The sequence below is a fragment of the Epinephelus lanceolatus genome, chromosome 2, assembly GCF_041903045.1.
Source record: "Epinephelus lanceolatus isolate andai-2023 chromosome 2, ASM4190304v1, whole genome shotgun sequence".
NCBI lineage: Eukaryota > Metazoa > Chordata > Actinopteri > Perciformes > Serranidae > Epinephelus > Epinephelus lanceolatus.
The window spans coordinates 30,573,133-30,590,139 of record NC_135735.1 but is presented as its reverse complement, the minus strand read 5'-3'; the positions used below and the strand labels follow the sequence as shown (position 1 = coordinate 30,590,139).

General features: G+C 40.6%; 1 protein-coding gene across 1 annotated transcript; it reads right to left on the bottom strand.

The window, feature by feature from the left end:
• Positions 1-6,949: 6,949 nt before the first annotated feature.
• cmtr2 (cap methyltransferase 2) lies at positions 6,950-15,979 on the bottom strand. The gene is made up of 3 exons (XM_033634069.2): positions 15,931-15,979; positions 10,504-11,763; positions 6,950-9,785 (listed from the first exon to the last, which is right to left on the bottom strand). Exons 2-3 carry the CDS (start codon positions 11,752-11,754, stop codon positions 8,730-8,732), a joined length of 2,307 nt encoding a protein of 768 aa, XP_033489960.2. The 5' UTR covers positions 11,755-11,763; positions 15,931-15,979; the 3' UTR covers positions 6,950-8,729.
• Between the last annotated feature and the right edge of the window lie 1,028 nt (positions 15,980-17,007).

The following is a 17,007-nucleotide window of genomic DNA, read 5'->3' as shown; positions in this document are numbered from 1 at the left end:
AAAATGTCACAGTTCTAGGAATTTTCTCAGAATTTTGTCTCTAGGAGCAACTCTTAGCACCAGAGGCCATAGTATACTCTGCAGTATCCAGTGTCCATCCATACATCCATCGCTCGTGATTGGTCGGATTGTCACACACAGCTTTCAGTCATATTTTTCAAACCAGACCTAACAGAAAAATGAATACTTGGACTTAAATAAGAACTACTTAAATTGACAGAAACCATCTTAGATTAAAAAAATAAATAAAATTTGACCTGCACTTTGATCTTTTAGTTTGGTTCATGTCCCCATGTTAACATGGAGGGGGCGGGATTATTGTCCTATATTCCAGCCAGCCACTAGGGGGCGATTGAGATGTTTTGGCTTTACATTTGAGTAAAAGACAAACCCACCAATGCGATGGTTATTTGAACCCTGCTATGATGCAATGTTCTGGTGAAGCACGTGGTCAAACATAGCAATAATCCACTTTATTAATTAATTGTAAATTGAGATGTTATTCATCATGTAAATAACAACATACAACCCTAACCCTGAAAACCAGTGTATATGGGTAATCAGCTGTGTTGTTGAAAGATTTAGGTCCAAATCTTGACATTTGGGCACAATGTAATTGAGTTATTTCTTATAAAAATTCGTAGCAACTGCCCTCTACTGATTGAAACCCAGCTGTTGCAATTGAATTTGCGACTGGCTGATCCACTGACAAGTGACACGTGGTGGCAGCATTGTACTAGCAGTAGGGGTGTCCGATATTAGTGATTGGTATCAGGCCGATCCAGGCTTTATTTTACTGATCAGGATCGGCTATATTAAGCTATATAGAGCTCGATCTGATCCTAAAGTTACATCAGCTGTCACACAGGTGTTTTTACTCACGAAGCTTTCATGCACAGCAACACTGAGTGCAGCTGTCGTCAACTCTTCAACTCCCCACTGTCTGTCTCTCCTCCACTTGTTTTTCCCTTAGTGCAGAATTATGATGAGCTCAGCAAGACCTTTCTCCAGCACCGGCACAGCATTGAAATGATATGTGGAGATCGCTCTGGCTATGCAAGACAAGGACCAAAGTGGTAGATCAGTTGAATCATTCAACCAATATTGCCATCCACTTTTTTGTGATCCATTTTTTTTTAATTGACATTCCTTGTACAGCATGTAGTAATGGAGAAAGTCTTCTTGAAACGAGGAGCAACAATGCACACAATCAAGGTCTAAAATAAAAAACAGCAGTAGTAAGAAGTAGTAAAACCCAAAACAGAAACGATGGTCCTTGAAGGGCCAATATTGCCATCCATAAAGCCAAGGTGCTAGCATAGTTAAGAACAGCTCAAACTTTGATTTTCTCTTCTTTGTATTTTACTGCAGAGCTGACGCAGCATCTGGAGGAGCATCTGCTTTACAGATAACATTAGGGGAAATATAATTACGGAAGTTTTGAAGTTAGAACTGCTTTGTTTTAGTTTTTTCCCAGAACTATAACCTACGGAAGTGTTCATGCATATTCACGTTTTTGTTGAGTGTTAGATGAGAAGACTGATACCAGTGTTGATTGGTATCAATCTTCTCCTCTAAGTATCACCAAGAAAGTGAATTGTGTATCTCAAAATGTTTAAATATTTCTTTAATGGTCTTGTGTCCCAAAATGAGGGCTAAAGTTGAATGAGGCTGCTTGATTTTGCTTTTCTTACCCGTTGGAATAATAAAGCAATAAAGAAATTAATAGTCAGTACAGGGAAGGCCTCCCAAAGCTTTGTTTAATGCCACGCAAATTCATATATTGGGCTTACAACCCTGACAGGATCAAGAAAACAATTATACAAGGCATTCAATAGTGATTTTGTAAAGCTGAGGATGTTTGTAGGAATGTCAGTACTTTCTTTACACTAACCCGCTTCTGTTTTTTCTCTCTTCTCTTTCAGATTTGATGATTTCAGTAACAAAGCGAGACTAATAAGCAAGACAGCGTCTGTTAAGATGAGATCACACAGAGACGACTGACTGACTGAGCTGAATCCCTCTGATGAACACATCGTGCTCTGCGGGGAGCACAGCTTTTCCTCACAAGTTTCCTGTCCTGCTGCCTTATTTTCATTACATAACGAGAGTTTCACTTCGCCTGATCTGTCAGCGTCTTCTCTCTGTGGACAGCAGAGCGTGGCAAGTGGCGAGTCTCCACTCAGCAGTGATGTGAAAACAAAAACAGAATCAAAGACTCAACAGAACATTTATATCAGCCATAGATTGAGCTTTTATTGCATTTTGTTAACTGTACACTGACATTTATGTGCTGTTGTCACTATTTGTCTGAGGCTTCATTATTGTCTGTATGCAATGACTCATTATTGGCTTTCTTTTCCTCGTATTTACCATCTGAACACTTAATAATGTCTCTACTATTCAGTTTTCTTTTTTTGTGAAAGCATACCCCAGCCAACATTTGTATGTGGGACCCATTTGGGTAGTAGATGGGCTGAAAATGGGCCCTATATGGGACTGTTCATGGGTTCCACATTGACTCCATGCCAATTGCCCACATGGGTGGGTTTACCCAGGTAAGCCCCAGATAAGGTGCCCATTTTGGGCCCATCACAGTTGCTACCCAAGTAGCCCTAGCATAACCAATATGGAGCCCACTTGGGTAAACCCAAATGTCATGGGGTCAACATAGAACCTGTGGACGGATCAATATAGGGTCCATTTTTCAGCCCATTTTATACCCACATGGGCCCCACATACAAATGTTGGCTGGGAGACTGACACACTAACATTTCATCACTACACATACTTGTATACTTGTGCTGACTTCAGAAGAGAGTTCACAAGTTCACCATCTGATTACTTCATCCACAGAGATTGGACTGTAGTCAGCACACAGAGCGGTGACACAGAGGAATATTGCACTGAGGACAGATTACATTTCTGGTACACAATACAACCCAATCACTTGACTCAATCACACACACTCACTCTGTCTCTGTCTCTCTTCTACACACACACAAAAGACTTCCTATACACAGCACCTGTCCACTGTCTCATCCTGGTCTGCATGTGAGGAAATCATTTCGTATTAATCTGGTTGATTTAATTGGTTGTGTGGGTGGTTGGTGTTGCTGGAGTCAGACAAGCGTCGGACAAAACAGAGAGATTAGTGAAATGTGACTTTGTGATTTTCTCTGATCCACTTTTCAACTGTAATCCACAAAATCACATCAGAAACTCTGGAGGTATTAAACTTCCTAATGAAAAAACCCTCTGGTGAGTTTTTGTGTGACAGAGTTGACCCAAAATACTAACCCATATCAGGACTGAACACAGGGGACAACAACCAAACTGGCAAAAACAAAAAGTCATCTCTCATTTGACCAACTGGGGGGAGAGCTTGTTTTGTGTTTTATGTTTCCATCCCACCTTAAACCAATTACTTCACCCCTCAAATGATCATTTGTATATCAATTTCTCACCCAGCATTACGCTAAATTTGTGAACAAAACTTGCAGCACATGCATTTTCGGCAAAACTTTACAATTTAAAACACTTATATGCAAGACTGTCACCGCGGAGGCATGCAGGGAAAAAGTTTTCTTCATAAATTCAACATAATGTGGATTGAGTAACTTAAATAGTCATCACTTAAGACCCATTAGAAGTGTGTGGTGGTGTATTTTTTCTGCAGAGACTCTGCCCTCTGTCTGTTTTTTTTTAATTAATTTCTTCTTATTTTCTGTGCTTTATAGGCGTGTACTCCCACAACGCTCAGGTGAGCTCATCCAAGAGAAAAAGCACTGAGAAAAACACAAACAGTAACCAAAAATCCTGCACAGTGTACCTTTACCACTGAGGCTACATGATGAGTTTTTCTGTATCTTTGAGTTCCTGGTTAGTTTTATTGTTAGAACACACAGTGACAAGAGCAGAGTGTTGTCTATCATGTGAAATTAAGCTTCTGCAGGCAGGATCACTTCCATCTCATCATCCAACATCTGGTCAGCTTTTCATTAGCAGGTGCTGGAGGTGAAGGCATGCTGCAGGAGATTCTGCCTCTTCTCTTAATTCACAGATGCTGAGGAATCCTGGTTTAATCGAACTGCAAGTTATCAGCTCTGTCTGCACTGCAGGCACTGTACTAATTAAAAATCTACCAAACGTATCCACCAATTCCTGACGTTACACAAAGTAAAGCAGCTGAGATATAACTGTGGTATGTAAGACAGTTACAACTGTTATCTCACATTAACAGACACACAGAATATAATCACATTACTTCTAGTGGCATAATCCCTGGCAAGCCCTCGAGTAGAGACTCAGTTCAGAGTCCGACTGAATTAGGACCACCATATGTACAAGTACATCAGCAAACAGCAGGCTGTGCCAACGTACTGTATATCTGCAGTGCCACCGTACAGGCTCTTAGTCCTCACTACTGTATCAAGCTCACTCTGAAATCACATTGAAACTCACTGAAAGTTCAAACCTGCAAAAGCCTACATAATAGTTTGCCTGCATTTCACGATGCACCTGAATTGTCACGTACATACATATATAAATATGTTTATATATAAATGCCAGCCATTCTCACACACATCTCGCCAAATAATACTGTTTATCAGTGATGTCAGTATCAGATACTGACACACAGGGTTCCTCTCACGGCGGTATGATACGCACCGAGAGCGTCAGTTTTAGAGGCAGCAAGCAACAACCTAACTTATACTTTAACAAATACCAGCACTTTTTTTCCACCGTTAAAGGTTTTTTTGGGGGGAGTTCTTCCTTATCCGCTGCGAGGGTCCAAAGGACAGAGGGATGTCGTATGCTGTAAAGCCCTGTGAGGCAAATTGTGATTTGTGATATTGGGCCTTATAAATAAAATTGATTGATTGATTGATTGATTGACTTTGTTAATGGACGTCGGAATCAGACGCAGACACACAGAAGTACCCCTCAGCAGTATATGTACTGGGCAGCGGCAATTTCTAATGCCGATGGCAACTACTGTAATATAAAGAGCGTGAAAATCTGTTTATAGGATGGATGGAAGGGAGGGTGAGTGAGTGAGTCCAACAAACTTTGGACTTTCACCCAGGAGCCCGCTGTTCGTTTCCCATGTTTAAGTTAACGCCAAACCATGATGTTGTCTTCTAAACCTAAGCACACGCTTTTGTTGTAAGAAACCCAAAGAAACAAACCAAAAAAACAAAGCGTTTTTCCTACATTATTTATTTTGAAAGACTTTATGCATGTAACGAGCAAAAACTGAACATTTGCTGTGAAGACGGAAGCATATTTTGAAAAGACACAAAGCATGTAATGACTTTAAGTCAACACAGTGTCGTCCAAAACTGACACAGGAGGGTACCTAGTGTGTCATGTTTAGATGTGTTCGTTCACTGACAATTAGAACGTGTTGTAAATGCACATATTAAGTCTTCACCGACACTCAATTATTAAAATCAGCAGTACAATTATAGTAATAAAATAATTGGGACTAGTTAGCATTTCAAAGATTATTATATATGTACCAATACCAGTACCCTTAATGTGATACTGATACCAAAAGAGTACGCCGTTCTATACCCATCATGAAAATGGAAGCATTCTGTTTCATTTAAGGCCATTGTCACTCCTCCCCATCCACGATTTTCATACAAATAGATTTATAAAGTGTTCAAATTATTAAATAGCTGTAAAAACAACTCCTTACATGCACTGCACTCGACTTCACCACTCCCAAACTATGAGTTGGAGCTGCTGCAGTAATGGGCCAATAACGCATAAATCTAAGAACACTTGCTTACCGACTTTTTTTCTAGACCTCGGTACAAAAAGGACTGATTGCAGATATTTGGAGAAGTTTCAATACTTCTTGGCACTGGGTTATTTGGGTCAATACCTTAAAGGTTCAGAGTAGTTTGCAGAGTTGTTAAGTGGTCTATTACTCTATTTAAATATGTATATAAATATCTTGAGCACTTGCTGTCACTAGTCAGTGATAAAAGCTGAGTATTTAAGTCCGAAATGTCCTCAGATGACCATCAGACAGACAACAGACCCCACGAGAGTTCAGAATCAAGGAATTGCTTGAAATTAGTGTTGGATCAATAAAAGTCTTCTCCAGTGCACCTGCATGAGAAGTGCATCTGCTGAGGATCTAAGAATAGCAAAGGTGTCACTCCAGTTTTCATCCATCTTTCAGCTTTGTGTTCCAGTGTCTAATGAACAACCCAGATGAACATTACGGCCCGCCAGGATATACAGGAGGCAATAGACTTCCAGCTTTGTTTCTGAAACAGTATCTGAAGATATTTTCTACTGTGTTACACAGAAATAAATCACAAGCTTTTCTTGTAAAACTGCTGAATTTCTTTTGAATAATCAGAATTCAGCCAGGAAATGAAATGAACTATTCTTCATATCAGTCCTAAATTTGACTCTAGCACATTGTGTTATTTCAAAGAGGGTTATTCAGTCACTTTGAACATTTGAAAACTGAATATGATGATGGTGTGCACTGTTTAGTTACATTTTCCAGATGGAACATTTCCTCAAAACAGTTTGAAAAAGGCTTTGAGGTAAGTTTTCTTGTTTTGTGGGTGTCAGCAGTCAGCAGTGACATTTACATTAACCAAATTCTAGCAGATCCATCCTTATTGTATAATTCTTATTTTAATTTCACACTTGCTTTAGCAATCTTTACATACAGTATGTTCCCCATGCCAATACAGTTCCTTTGATTAAAATTGAATTAAACCCCACCATATTAAAAAGCAGAGTGCCTTCGTAAAACAAAACAGCATGTTTAAGGCACCACCTTCTCTGTTTAATTAAATGTTTTGCTACGTTTTGTCGGGGCTGAACGCAGCCCAGGCTTCAACCAATATACAGATTTCCACGTGATATTGAGACCTCTCAGATGCCTCGGTGAACAGAAAACTTAGACTTCATGTCATTTGTTAGTGCACATTTTTATTCTGTTTGTGTAAGAAAATAAATTCCTCAATACACTGTACTGACATGATGAACCAAAAACCAAAAATAAAAAACTACAAATACAAAATACAGCATATTTTTACTGAAGCTAATAGATGATTCTTTTCTCAACAGCTCCTCAGTTAGTAGCTCATATAGTATAAATGCACACAGGCTGCCCTTTAATATGGGGACAGAATTTTTCTTACTTGACACAAAATAGTGAAATAAATTGTAAATCAGGAAGCCACCAATTAGCTGCATGACAGCAAAATACAAAAAGATCCTCAACATCCTTGGATGAAATAATGTGCTGTAAACCACAAAAGGCACTTCAGAGTAAAACTCCAGGGTCTCTGTGATGGGGATTTCAACACAAACCATCTGTGACTGACAGGAGGTTTGCTGCCGAGGGTTGGACTACTGTTTATTCACCCTCCCTAAAATCCTCTGTGAATTCAGTCACACATGAGTTCTGCTGATCAAGTCCTGAAAGTAATACGCATTTTCATGCACTGCAAGTTTGTATCATCAGTTGTTCTCGCCTGCAGGTTGACAAAAGCTTTGTGTGTAGCACATGGTTATTTTGTTGGCACTGACATAATAAGGATGTCTTTAACTAGTGATGTGGAGGCTATCGTTACAGTGTTTACAGAGCTCCTACAGCTTTAGGCAAGTTTGATTTAAGTCAATTTAAGATTTTTTTAATGGCACTTGGTATGAAATTTAAGACAACCAAACAACAACAACAACCAAAACTGAGATGAAAAAGCTAAAGAATCAACATATTTTACAACAACAATTTTGCCCAAATGTTTAGTGTAATATAAAACATGACTTTTTTAGATGATCAACTATAAATGCTAAATAGAAAAATAAAACTTTCTAGAGTGGAACACATAAAAAACACTGAATCAAGGCCTTATTTTTAGATAAATAATTCCGTTGCCTTTTAAAACTTTCTAAGGATGCGCAGGAACCTTGATCTAACATCACAGGTTGGACCTCTGCATCAAAGCCCAACTGATACATCGGTGTGGCGGTTAATATTGTCTGTCCTAAGTGCTCTAACGTAAGCGACTGGACTTGCTTGAGTTTCTTGAAGACGTTTCACCTCTCAGTTCTCAGTTCAAAACTGAAGAAGCCTCTTGGATGAGAGGTGAAACGTCTTCAAGAAACTCAAGCAAGTCCAGTTGCCTATGATATAGCATTTCGGATTACCATGACCTAGATGACTGAGAATCTTCACCAACATAATATTGTCGAATTTCAGCTTGTCAGAGACACATCAGCACATATAATGTCAATTTATGCACTCAGTTGGGACTGAAAACTAAAAGTTTAAAAATGAAAACTAATCTGGAGATGTGGAGCTTACCAAACCTCTGTAGCCACCACTCATCTCTGCTTGAGCCGAGCAGCTAGAGGCTACATTAGCTGCTACTAGAATAACACACTCAAACCTCTGATTAATGTGTGAATGGTTGAGTTGCATTGTGGTTAAAATGCACGGAGTAAAAAAGATGATGTTTCGGCTTATGCTGCATCAATTGTGGAAACTGTCCGCTGTGAGTCTGACAATGTTAAAGCAGTGCAATGCTGTATCTGTGGAGCACTCTTTAAGTATGTGCATACAATAATGATTCGGTGTAGCTGAACAGTCTGCTCATTCAATGGGAATAAAACAGACTGCGACATAATGACACAGCTTCTGTAGAGATAGCATGTACCCCGCAGTCACAGCTCACTACACTGCACTATGATTGCATGAGCAAATGCAGCTTCTGTCGGATGATTTCAGAGTTCATGGTCCGCAAGAACTCAGTCAGTCCTCCCCTGAGCAGTTCCTCCATGGGAACAAACTGCAGCACCTGTCTGTCACACCCAGACGGCAGATTTTTACCTGAGTCCTCCTTTCCTCTCAACAACTGACCAATGCTGTTATGGACGTCAGTGAGAATGGGGAGTATTCGTGCTGCAGCATCAGGGCAGAAGCCAACACACACCAGCACTGTCCCGACGAAGCCTGAGGGGGGCGGACACCTGAAAGTGACTGAGCGAAAACAAACATGCAGGCAGAGCACAACAGCTGCGGTGAGGCGGGTGAGTGCAGACAACACAGGGAGCAGCAGGGCATCCCCAGAGTTCAGGGTCTGCAGGGAAAACACAACACAACCTAAGAGCTGCTGCTGGTACAGCGGCTCCCCGTCATGCAGCGTGATGCAGCCTCTTTGAGGAACTGAAGGCTCTGCAGAAAACGTTAAGACTAAATCCCCCAGTTGGCTTTCACAGGGACCCCACACTGTGCGGCTGCCAAACACCAAACACTGTCTCTGCTTTTTGTTCCCATTCCCCTCAGCTGTACAAACGCAAAGACTTGCAACATCGGATAAGATGGACGCCATGCAAGCCACATGGCAAGAGTTACAGGGAGGCACACGATTCCAGTCTACTGTTGTGTCCATCAGGGCTTCATTCAGGTGGTTTAACAATCCTCCCTCACAGAACGGAGAGTTTCTGACTGCAGGAAGTGCAGCCCCGATGATAACATACCATGAATCCACATGACACCCAGTCAGGGGTCCTTCGAGCATGCAGCCTGTCCCACTGGCCTCTGTGTAATGTCTCTGTATCCAGGTGGCATGGCAACCCCTCTCGATGCGCTCCCTCCAGGTCAGGGTCTGCAATTCCCTCCGCTCATTGAATGAGCCTGTTTGCTTCTTCTGTCCCAAAGGTCGGCCTGCTGAGACGTTGCAGCAGGCGGGACTCACCGTGTTACGAGAGATCCATCGACTTCGCTGCAGGAAGCTCACCTACACACACAGAGAAACTTGTTAAAGTTCAATTCTAGACCTTTGGAAAGCTTTAATTGCTTTGAACGCCACTGCCAAGTTACCAGCACATTATACCTCTATTACCGTGTCAACCAAGCAATTAATATCTGTAATGTACCGACGGAAGGCCACTTAGTTTTTAATCAGAGGTCTTCATCTACTGCAGAGCTGAAAAAGGGAACAGAGGGAAAAGCTCTACATGGGTTTAACACAAACGGAGGTAGCAGCAAAGAATGACTACTTCTGGGGCCAGATGCATTAATGCAAAAGCCATGCAAAAGTTTTATGCATCTGGCCCCTGGACTTGTGCTCTGTTGGTGTCATTTTCTTTGGGTCTGAGTTCAGTTGCTGATACATCTGCTCAGATCAGGTACACATTTTTAAACTCTTCTGGCCATTTAGAATAACTTAAAATTGAATTGAATTTAAGACTTGAAATTGACTGAAACCAAAAAATAAAAAGTAGATAAAAAGTGTCTTAACTGTCCAAAAATTAAAAGAAAAGTTGAACATCTACAATTTCATGACAAATGGGCAAACTCCATCTGCTAATGAAGACTATGTGATTTGAGTGAAAGCTCTAGAACAGCTAACAAATGGACCTTTAGGTGAGATGGTTTTCTCAGCTGCTGTTTAAAAGGTCAAGAATGAACACTGAAGCTGAGTTACTAGTTCATGGTCTCCACAGACATCCTACCTGGAAGCGTTGCAGGTATTCCTGAGCCATACAGTCCCTGATGTAGTCAAGCCGCTGCCTCTGCTCGGGGCTCATTCCCTCAAACAGCTGCAGGTTTTCTGTGATCGTCTCCACCTGCAGAGTGTGGAAGTACGAGCACACTTCTTCGTGCTGTTTCAGAAACGACTCCGGGATAAGCGAGTTTGGGAAAAGGGCCTCTCGGTCAGTCAGCTGTGGTCCGTAGTTACGAATCAGTTTGGAGAGCAGAGGCCTCACGGCTTCCTTCCCGTCATAGTTCAGACAAACAACGTAAACCTCAGAGTTGCCTGCCTTGCTGGTGGCGGGTTTGAAGACGTTGACAGAGCGGAAACAGCAGTTCAGCAGGTAAAGAAGGCAGACGGAGGAGTGTTCATACAGGGTAAACATCTTCAGTACAAAGGAGCCACCGGGGCTCAGGAGCAGCAGTGCAGCTGTGGCCTCGCAGTAATGCAGTGATGCCACCAGCGCTTCCTGCTCGTCTGGCTTCTCCTGACAGTCAAAACTTCCATCTGCCGTCACCACATCAACGCTACGCATGTTAGCCACAAACGCCTGCAGCTCCAACAAATGTTTCTGGATCATGATGTTGCCTGTGTTGTCTGAGCCAAAGAACCACCAGGGCAGCGTGTTAGCAATTAACCGATCATCTGCGATCGTCGTGCTGCCACCGTTAGCCTCGTGGTACGGGTTTAGAGTGTTAGCGGCCCAACTCCAGTCAACGTAGCGTGTGGACTCGCTGGTTTTGATGTAGTGGTTCAGAGCGGTTATAAAGGCCCCTGGAGCTTCACACAGGTGGACTGTGTTCAGCTCTCCATTTTGAAGAGCCTCCTCTGGAAGAAGATTAAAGGTTCCCAGGATCTCGAAGAACTTGCACCATGCCTGAGTGCAGATCTCTGCGTTGGCAGCAGAACGTACGGTGGTGATCACCTTCCCGGCTCGATTGGTAGAGTTGGTGTGCTGATGCCAGACTTGAACGTTCTTGTCACTGAGCTGGTTCTTTACATCGTTCAGTGATGCCTTCAGGGCCTGCAGCCGACCGTGCTCCTCCGCAGGGTGTCTGAGAGCGACATTTGGGTCAGGGATGCACCACTCCCCACTGGAAGGTTTCACGTAGGTTCTAATTTTACCAAAAAGACCTTGAATCTCAGCCAGTGTTTCGGCATCAAACGCCACCATGTTGTTGAAATGCTGCAGCTTGCGGACTTTCCCCCTGGTCCCATTGCCTGAGCTCATCCTCCACACCTGTTGTAGTGGGATGACAAGAGGAGTTAGAAATGCTCTGAATACAAACTACATCATCCACTTTGTGCCTTGATGTAATCCACCAGAAGGCACAAGGCACTGGTAGAGTCAATCTTAAGAACAGCAAACACAACATTTCACAGTGAATTATACCGAGGCCTGGCTCTGCAACCCTTCATTTTTCTCTACATGCATGAGTGGTGTTGAATTACTAATGTCGACTCATTATGATGTGGCGCCCTCAGGCATCAGGACAGACTGTAAATACTGGTGATTACCTCACCAGGCCAGAGCTTCACCCAACCAGAATAACAGGAGATTTTCTACTTCACTACCACAACACACAGTCTCCTCTAGAAAGACACGAAACCAACAAAATTTACATTGCACTGGCAAACACTGGCATGTCAACATCATCAACATTTTCATATGACAAAAACATGACGGTCCAAGTTTATGAGTTTGTTATTGTACTGTAAAAACCACATATCTTCAAATCGTCAAATTTTCATGAGCAAAGGGAACAGCCGCTTTCAGCTTTGTGATAGTGTATAGTCCTCAGATAACCCAGTGAGGTTTTAAATTTCCAGTGTGTAAGACTTAGGGGGAAATATTGGCAGAAATGGAATGTTATATAATAGGTATGTTTTATTCTGTGTACAATCACCTTAAAAATAAGGATTGTTGTGTTTTCCCTACCATAGAATGAGGCGTTTATATCTACATAGGGAGCGTGTCCTCATTTATGAAGATCACCATTTTCACTGCCATGTTTCAACAGTAGCCCAGAATAGACAAACCATACTTGGCTCTGGGTAGGGCAATTCACATTTTTGCATCAGCCACCATAGCAACGAGCAGTGTCGGTAAAGCACTGACTTGTAACGTGAAACTGCTTTTTTTTTAGTGTTTTTACTGGTTTAAAAAAACCTCCTTAACAATAAACACCAGGAGAGGTTTCAGCTGGTTGCAGTCTGCAGTCCTCACCACTAGATGCCACTAAATCCCCCTAAATCTCACACACTGAACCTTTAAATGATAATATCATCACTATCAAATATAAATCTACATACACTGTATCTACTGTCATATACACCTACCTCATATAGCAACCTGTTACATTAATCATTTCATATTTATTCTTGCACCCTTTGCACCCTGCACCACTGCACTATTGTCTTATTGTTTACTTATTTCATAGTACATAGTCACTGTACATAGTAATTAAATGTTAAGTTTCACCTTTGTTCGACTTTGTTGTCCTTGTTTTAGCTGTATGTCTATTTTTGGTATAAGTACAAGGACTGGGGGGAAAAATCAATACACTGTTACAGTATTGTGATATTTTGCATGATACTAGTGTATCTATACACCACTGCCAAGTATTGATTTTTTTTTATTATAAAAATATTGAAAATACAAATTAATCTTTTGGTAGCCTACTGAAATAACTAAATACTACTTTTCAGTCCACTAGATACATTTTGCAGCAATAAAAAAATGACCAAAGTAAGATGAACAGAACAGAACTATCTTTTATTGATTATTAGATAAAATAGGTGTTGACAAAGTTTTCCTCTGGAGACATAATTTGCAGTTTAAAAAGTTAATATATTAACTTTATATTAACATTTTAAATCGCAATAATGTTGTATTATGACTGATGTATTGTGATAATATCGTACCATGGGGCCTCTGGTAATTCCCACCTCTATTAAGTATCTTAAGAGTAACAGGAAAAACGGAGTCATGTGTACACACACAAAGTAGATTCTGAATTGTTTAAGTCTTTAAAACCAGAAGAATTGTATTAACCCATAAAGAAATATTTAAGTCCTTCTGTTTATTGGGAGGAATCTGGAGGAACATGGTTTCACATGACAGCCCCGCTGTGATTGTTTGCCACAGTGGGGCTCAAACAAGAGGATTGGCTTTAAAAACTACATTTAGGACAATCTGTGATGGTAAGACCTGTTACTGAACCATTACAGTGTCTTAAAAGAACAATTTTTAACTATTCATGTAGTTATTGAGCAATGTCTAACTCATGACATAAAAATGATTTACAGTCAGAATCAAATTAACCCCAGAGCTAATCCTCTGCTCATGCGGACATGATTTAGATGACAACACTGGGCAGGGGAACGCATTTCTGGGTCATTTCTTGATTAGTCTGCGGTGACTCAGTGATGAATGGCAATATATTGTATATAGCTAATGACAGCACATTCGTCAACTATTCCTCATCAATCATATGGTTGAGCTCTGCTTGCGTGTATGAAAGTCATCTCCTCTATGTTGTGTTCGTTCAGCTGCTGCTCACATTAACTAGCAAGAAAAACAGCCTGATGTCACGATTTTATCCAAACAAGAGATTTAAGAAGGTGATAAAGAGACTTGAGATAAAGTTACACTTTGAGCGGTTATTAATTAGGTCTGAATTTATTATCTCAGATGCACTGTAAGACTATAAAGAACCTTTTGAGGCCTCAGCTGTAATAAATACAAGTTTAAAGAGATAGTTCGGATACTTTGAAGTGAGGATGTATGAGATACTTATCCATAGTCAGTGTATTACCTACAGTAGATGACGTTCGGCACGCCCCCAGTTTGGAAAAGCATACAGGAAAGCAATGTACTGCTGTGGAGGGGTCAAACTGTATTTTAGCCACGTAAAAGAAGTCCCATCTAAAAATCCATATCAGTTATGCACATTTACCATGCCGTCAGACAGCGATTTTTGATGGGGAAATTAAGCCGTTCCATCGCTCTCTTCAAAGCCAGACCCCAATGAGAAAAACAGTGATTTACATTGCTGAACACAGGAGCTGCTGGTCTACCTCTGCCTTGATCAGTTAGTTTGTTTGCAGTATTGTGTGACATTGATTATTATTATTGGATTTACCAAAGTCACATAACAACACAAACACACTAACTAATCAAAGTTACTGTTTTTGTGATTGAAGTCTGGAGGCTGTGATGAGAGCATAGATGGGGAACTGAAGCTGCTACCAGCTTCCCCATCGTACACAGATATCTGACAGTAAGGTTAAGCAGTGAAAATATTATAAATATAGCATACACTTAAGCTAACGTTGATTTTTTTGGTGGCTAAAATATATTTTGTTGCTGACACCTCCACAGCAGTGCATTGCTTAGCTTCCATGGCATTACTCCTGCCTGCTTCTCTAAACTGGGAGCTTGTCGACTGACATCTTTTGAATACCTCACACAACCCCACTTTAAAAATCCGAACTATCACTTTAAAGTAAAAGACATATTGACAAATAAACAAGCTTGCCAGCTATTGTTAAATTAGTATAAAAAATTGTACCAAAACAATTACTTGATCAAAAATTTAAATGATCAGTTTACGATTTTAAGTAATTTGCCATGTACTTATCAAGTGTTATCCTCATAGCAGGCAGTATCAAAAATAATCAACATATGAACCAGAAATAAAGTTTAAGTGTTCATCCCACTCAGTCACAAGATATTTTCCCATTTCAGCTGAACATATTACTGTTATTTTCCAAAAAATACTATCAGTATTAATAGTAATAATTCACACAGACATGAGGTCTGTGAATCTCCATGTGACAATTTTATCTCAATCTGGAATCACAATAAATAACAGTGAATTATCACCCACACAGTTATTGCCTTCTCTGACTGATAGTTGTAGCTATTTCTCATATTAGGACATTAAGTTTCGCCAACAATGTGATACTTAAAATGAATAAATTCGCCACAGTAGAAACTGGACTGCGTCATATTTCATATAAAGCATGATAATAATCTACTTCCTGCACAGTCTGTGTCACAAACTTTCACTGCACACTAAACCTGAATTCATGATAAGATGTATTAAAGGCAAACAGTCTCAGTGTAGCTGCATGTTTCGGGCTGTCAGGACAGTGAAGAGACTTCTGTATGATTTATAAATGTTTTGTTAACAGAAAGGTTTGTCCTGAGTGAAGCTGAATGGGACGCTTCCTACAGGCGCGGAGCTTCTGTGCCGAGTTTTGTCTCCTAAAACCCGCAGTGAGTGAATTTTCTGACCCGCTGTCTGTCTGAAGTCTTTCAGAGATTCACCTCTACCGTCTGAGGGGCTGACTGTCGGTAACAGAGTGTCAGACTGCCTGAAAATACTGAACACAAACTCACCAGACTGAAGCTGCTGCCTGCGAACGGAAACACGCTTTCACGTGACTCAGACACAGCACTGCGCATGCGCATGGAAAAGAGGGTGGGGCCTCTTTTAAAGGAGTATGTACCTTTTTATTTTTTAAAAAGATAAAAAATTAACAGTAGATATGTATGTACTTATTAATTATCATTACCTAAATAATATAAAACAATTACACTTGAAGATTTATTTTATACTTTTCATTTATCATTTTACATTTATATTATCATTATTGGCAGAGATGGAAGTAGAGAAGTAGAGATAGCATAGGAAAAATAGCCTACTCTATTACAAGTAAAAGTCATGCATACAAAATTGTACTCAAGTAAAAGAACAAAGGTATCAGCATCAAAATGTGCCAGAAGTAATATGCAGAAAGTACCATTTCACAAGAATATACCGTGTACTATATTATTTGATTATAATTATTGATGGTATAATGCACTGGATCCCAGCATGGGGGTGCCGACCGCTAGTAGGGGTTGCCGAAGCTTCAGGGTGCAGCGTGGTCACGAGGCCTTTCTGGTGAAGATCCAAACACAACCTATATTCATAGAGCCCACACTCGCTATAAACGGCAGCCCTGATCTCTGATGAAAAATTCACAGGAGGTTCATCCAAATTGCTTTTAGCTAAACTTCCTGCAGTTATTGCGCTCAGTATTGATTTTAATTTTGCAGTTTGTTTAAAGTTTACAGATATTGCCATTGCAAATCGTGGGTCTCACACTTCCTTCAACAATGCTAATTTAATAGCCTTAAAACCAATCTCAGAACCCATTGACTATCATGACGACGATAAGCCTCTGGGAGCAAAGACCAATATTTCAGGAGATCCTGTGTAGCAAACGGATATCTGCGCCAAGACTTCTTCTTCTGTGCTACAGTCATTTTGGCTAATCTTTATAAAAACATATTTGCATATGAACGCAGATACAGTTTTAAAAAGCTAGTATAAAATTGAGTCATTGTCAGACGAGAGCCAGCCTATCCACAGACTGCATTTTGGCCAATGCATTCTGCCTCTTTTGATCTCCACACAGACTGTTTACTTGC

Excerpts from the sequence above, each read along its gene's own strand:
- cmtr2 (XM_033634069.2), bottom strand. The coding sequence starts at position 11,754 with ATGAGCTCAGGCAATGGGACCAGGGGGAAAGTCCGCAAGCTGCAGCAT. Across the intron at positions 9,786-10,503 it reads AATACCTGCAACGCTTCCAG|GTGAGCTTCCTGCAGCGAAG; the intron begins GTAGGATGTCTG and ends CTGTGTGTGTAG.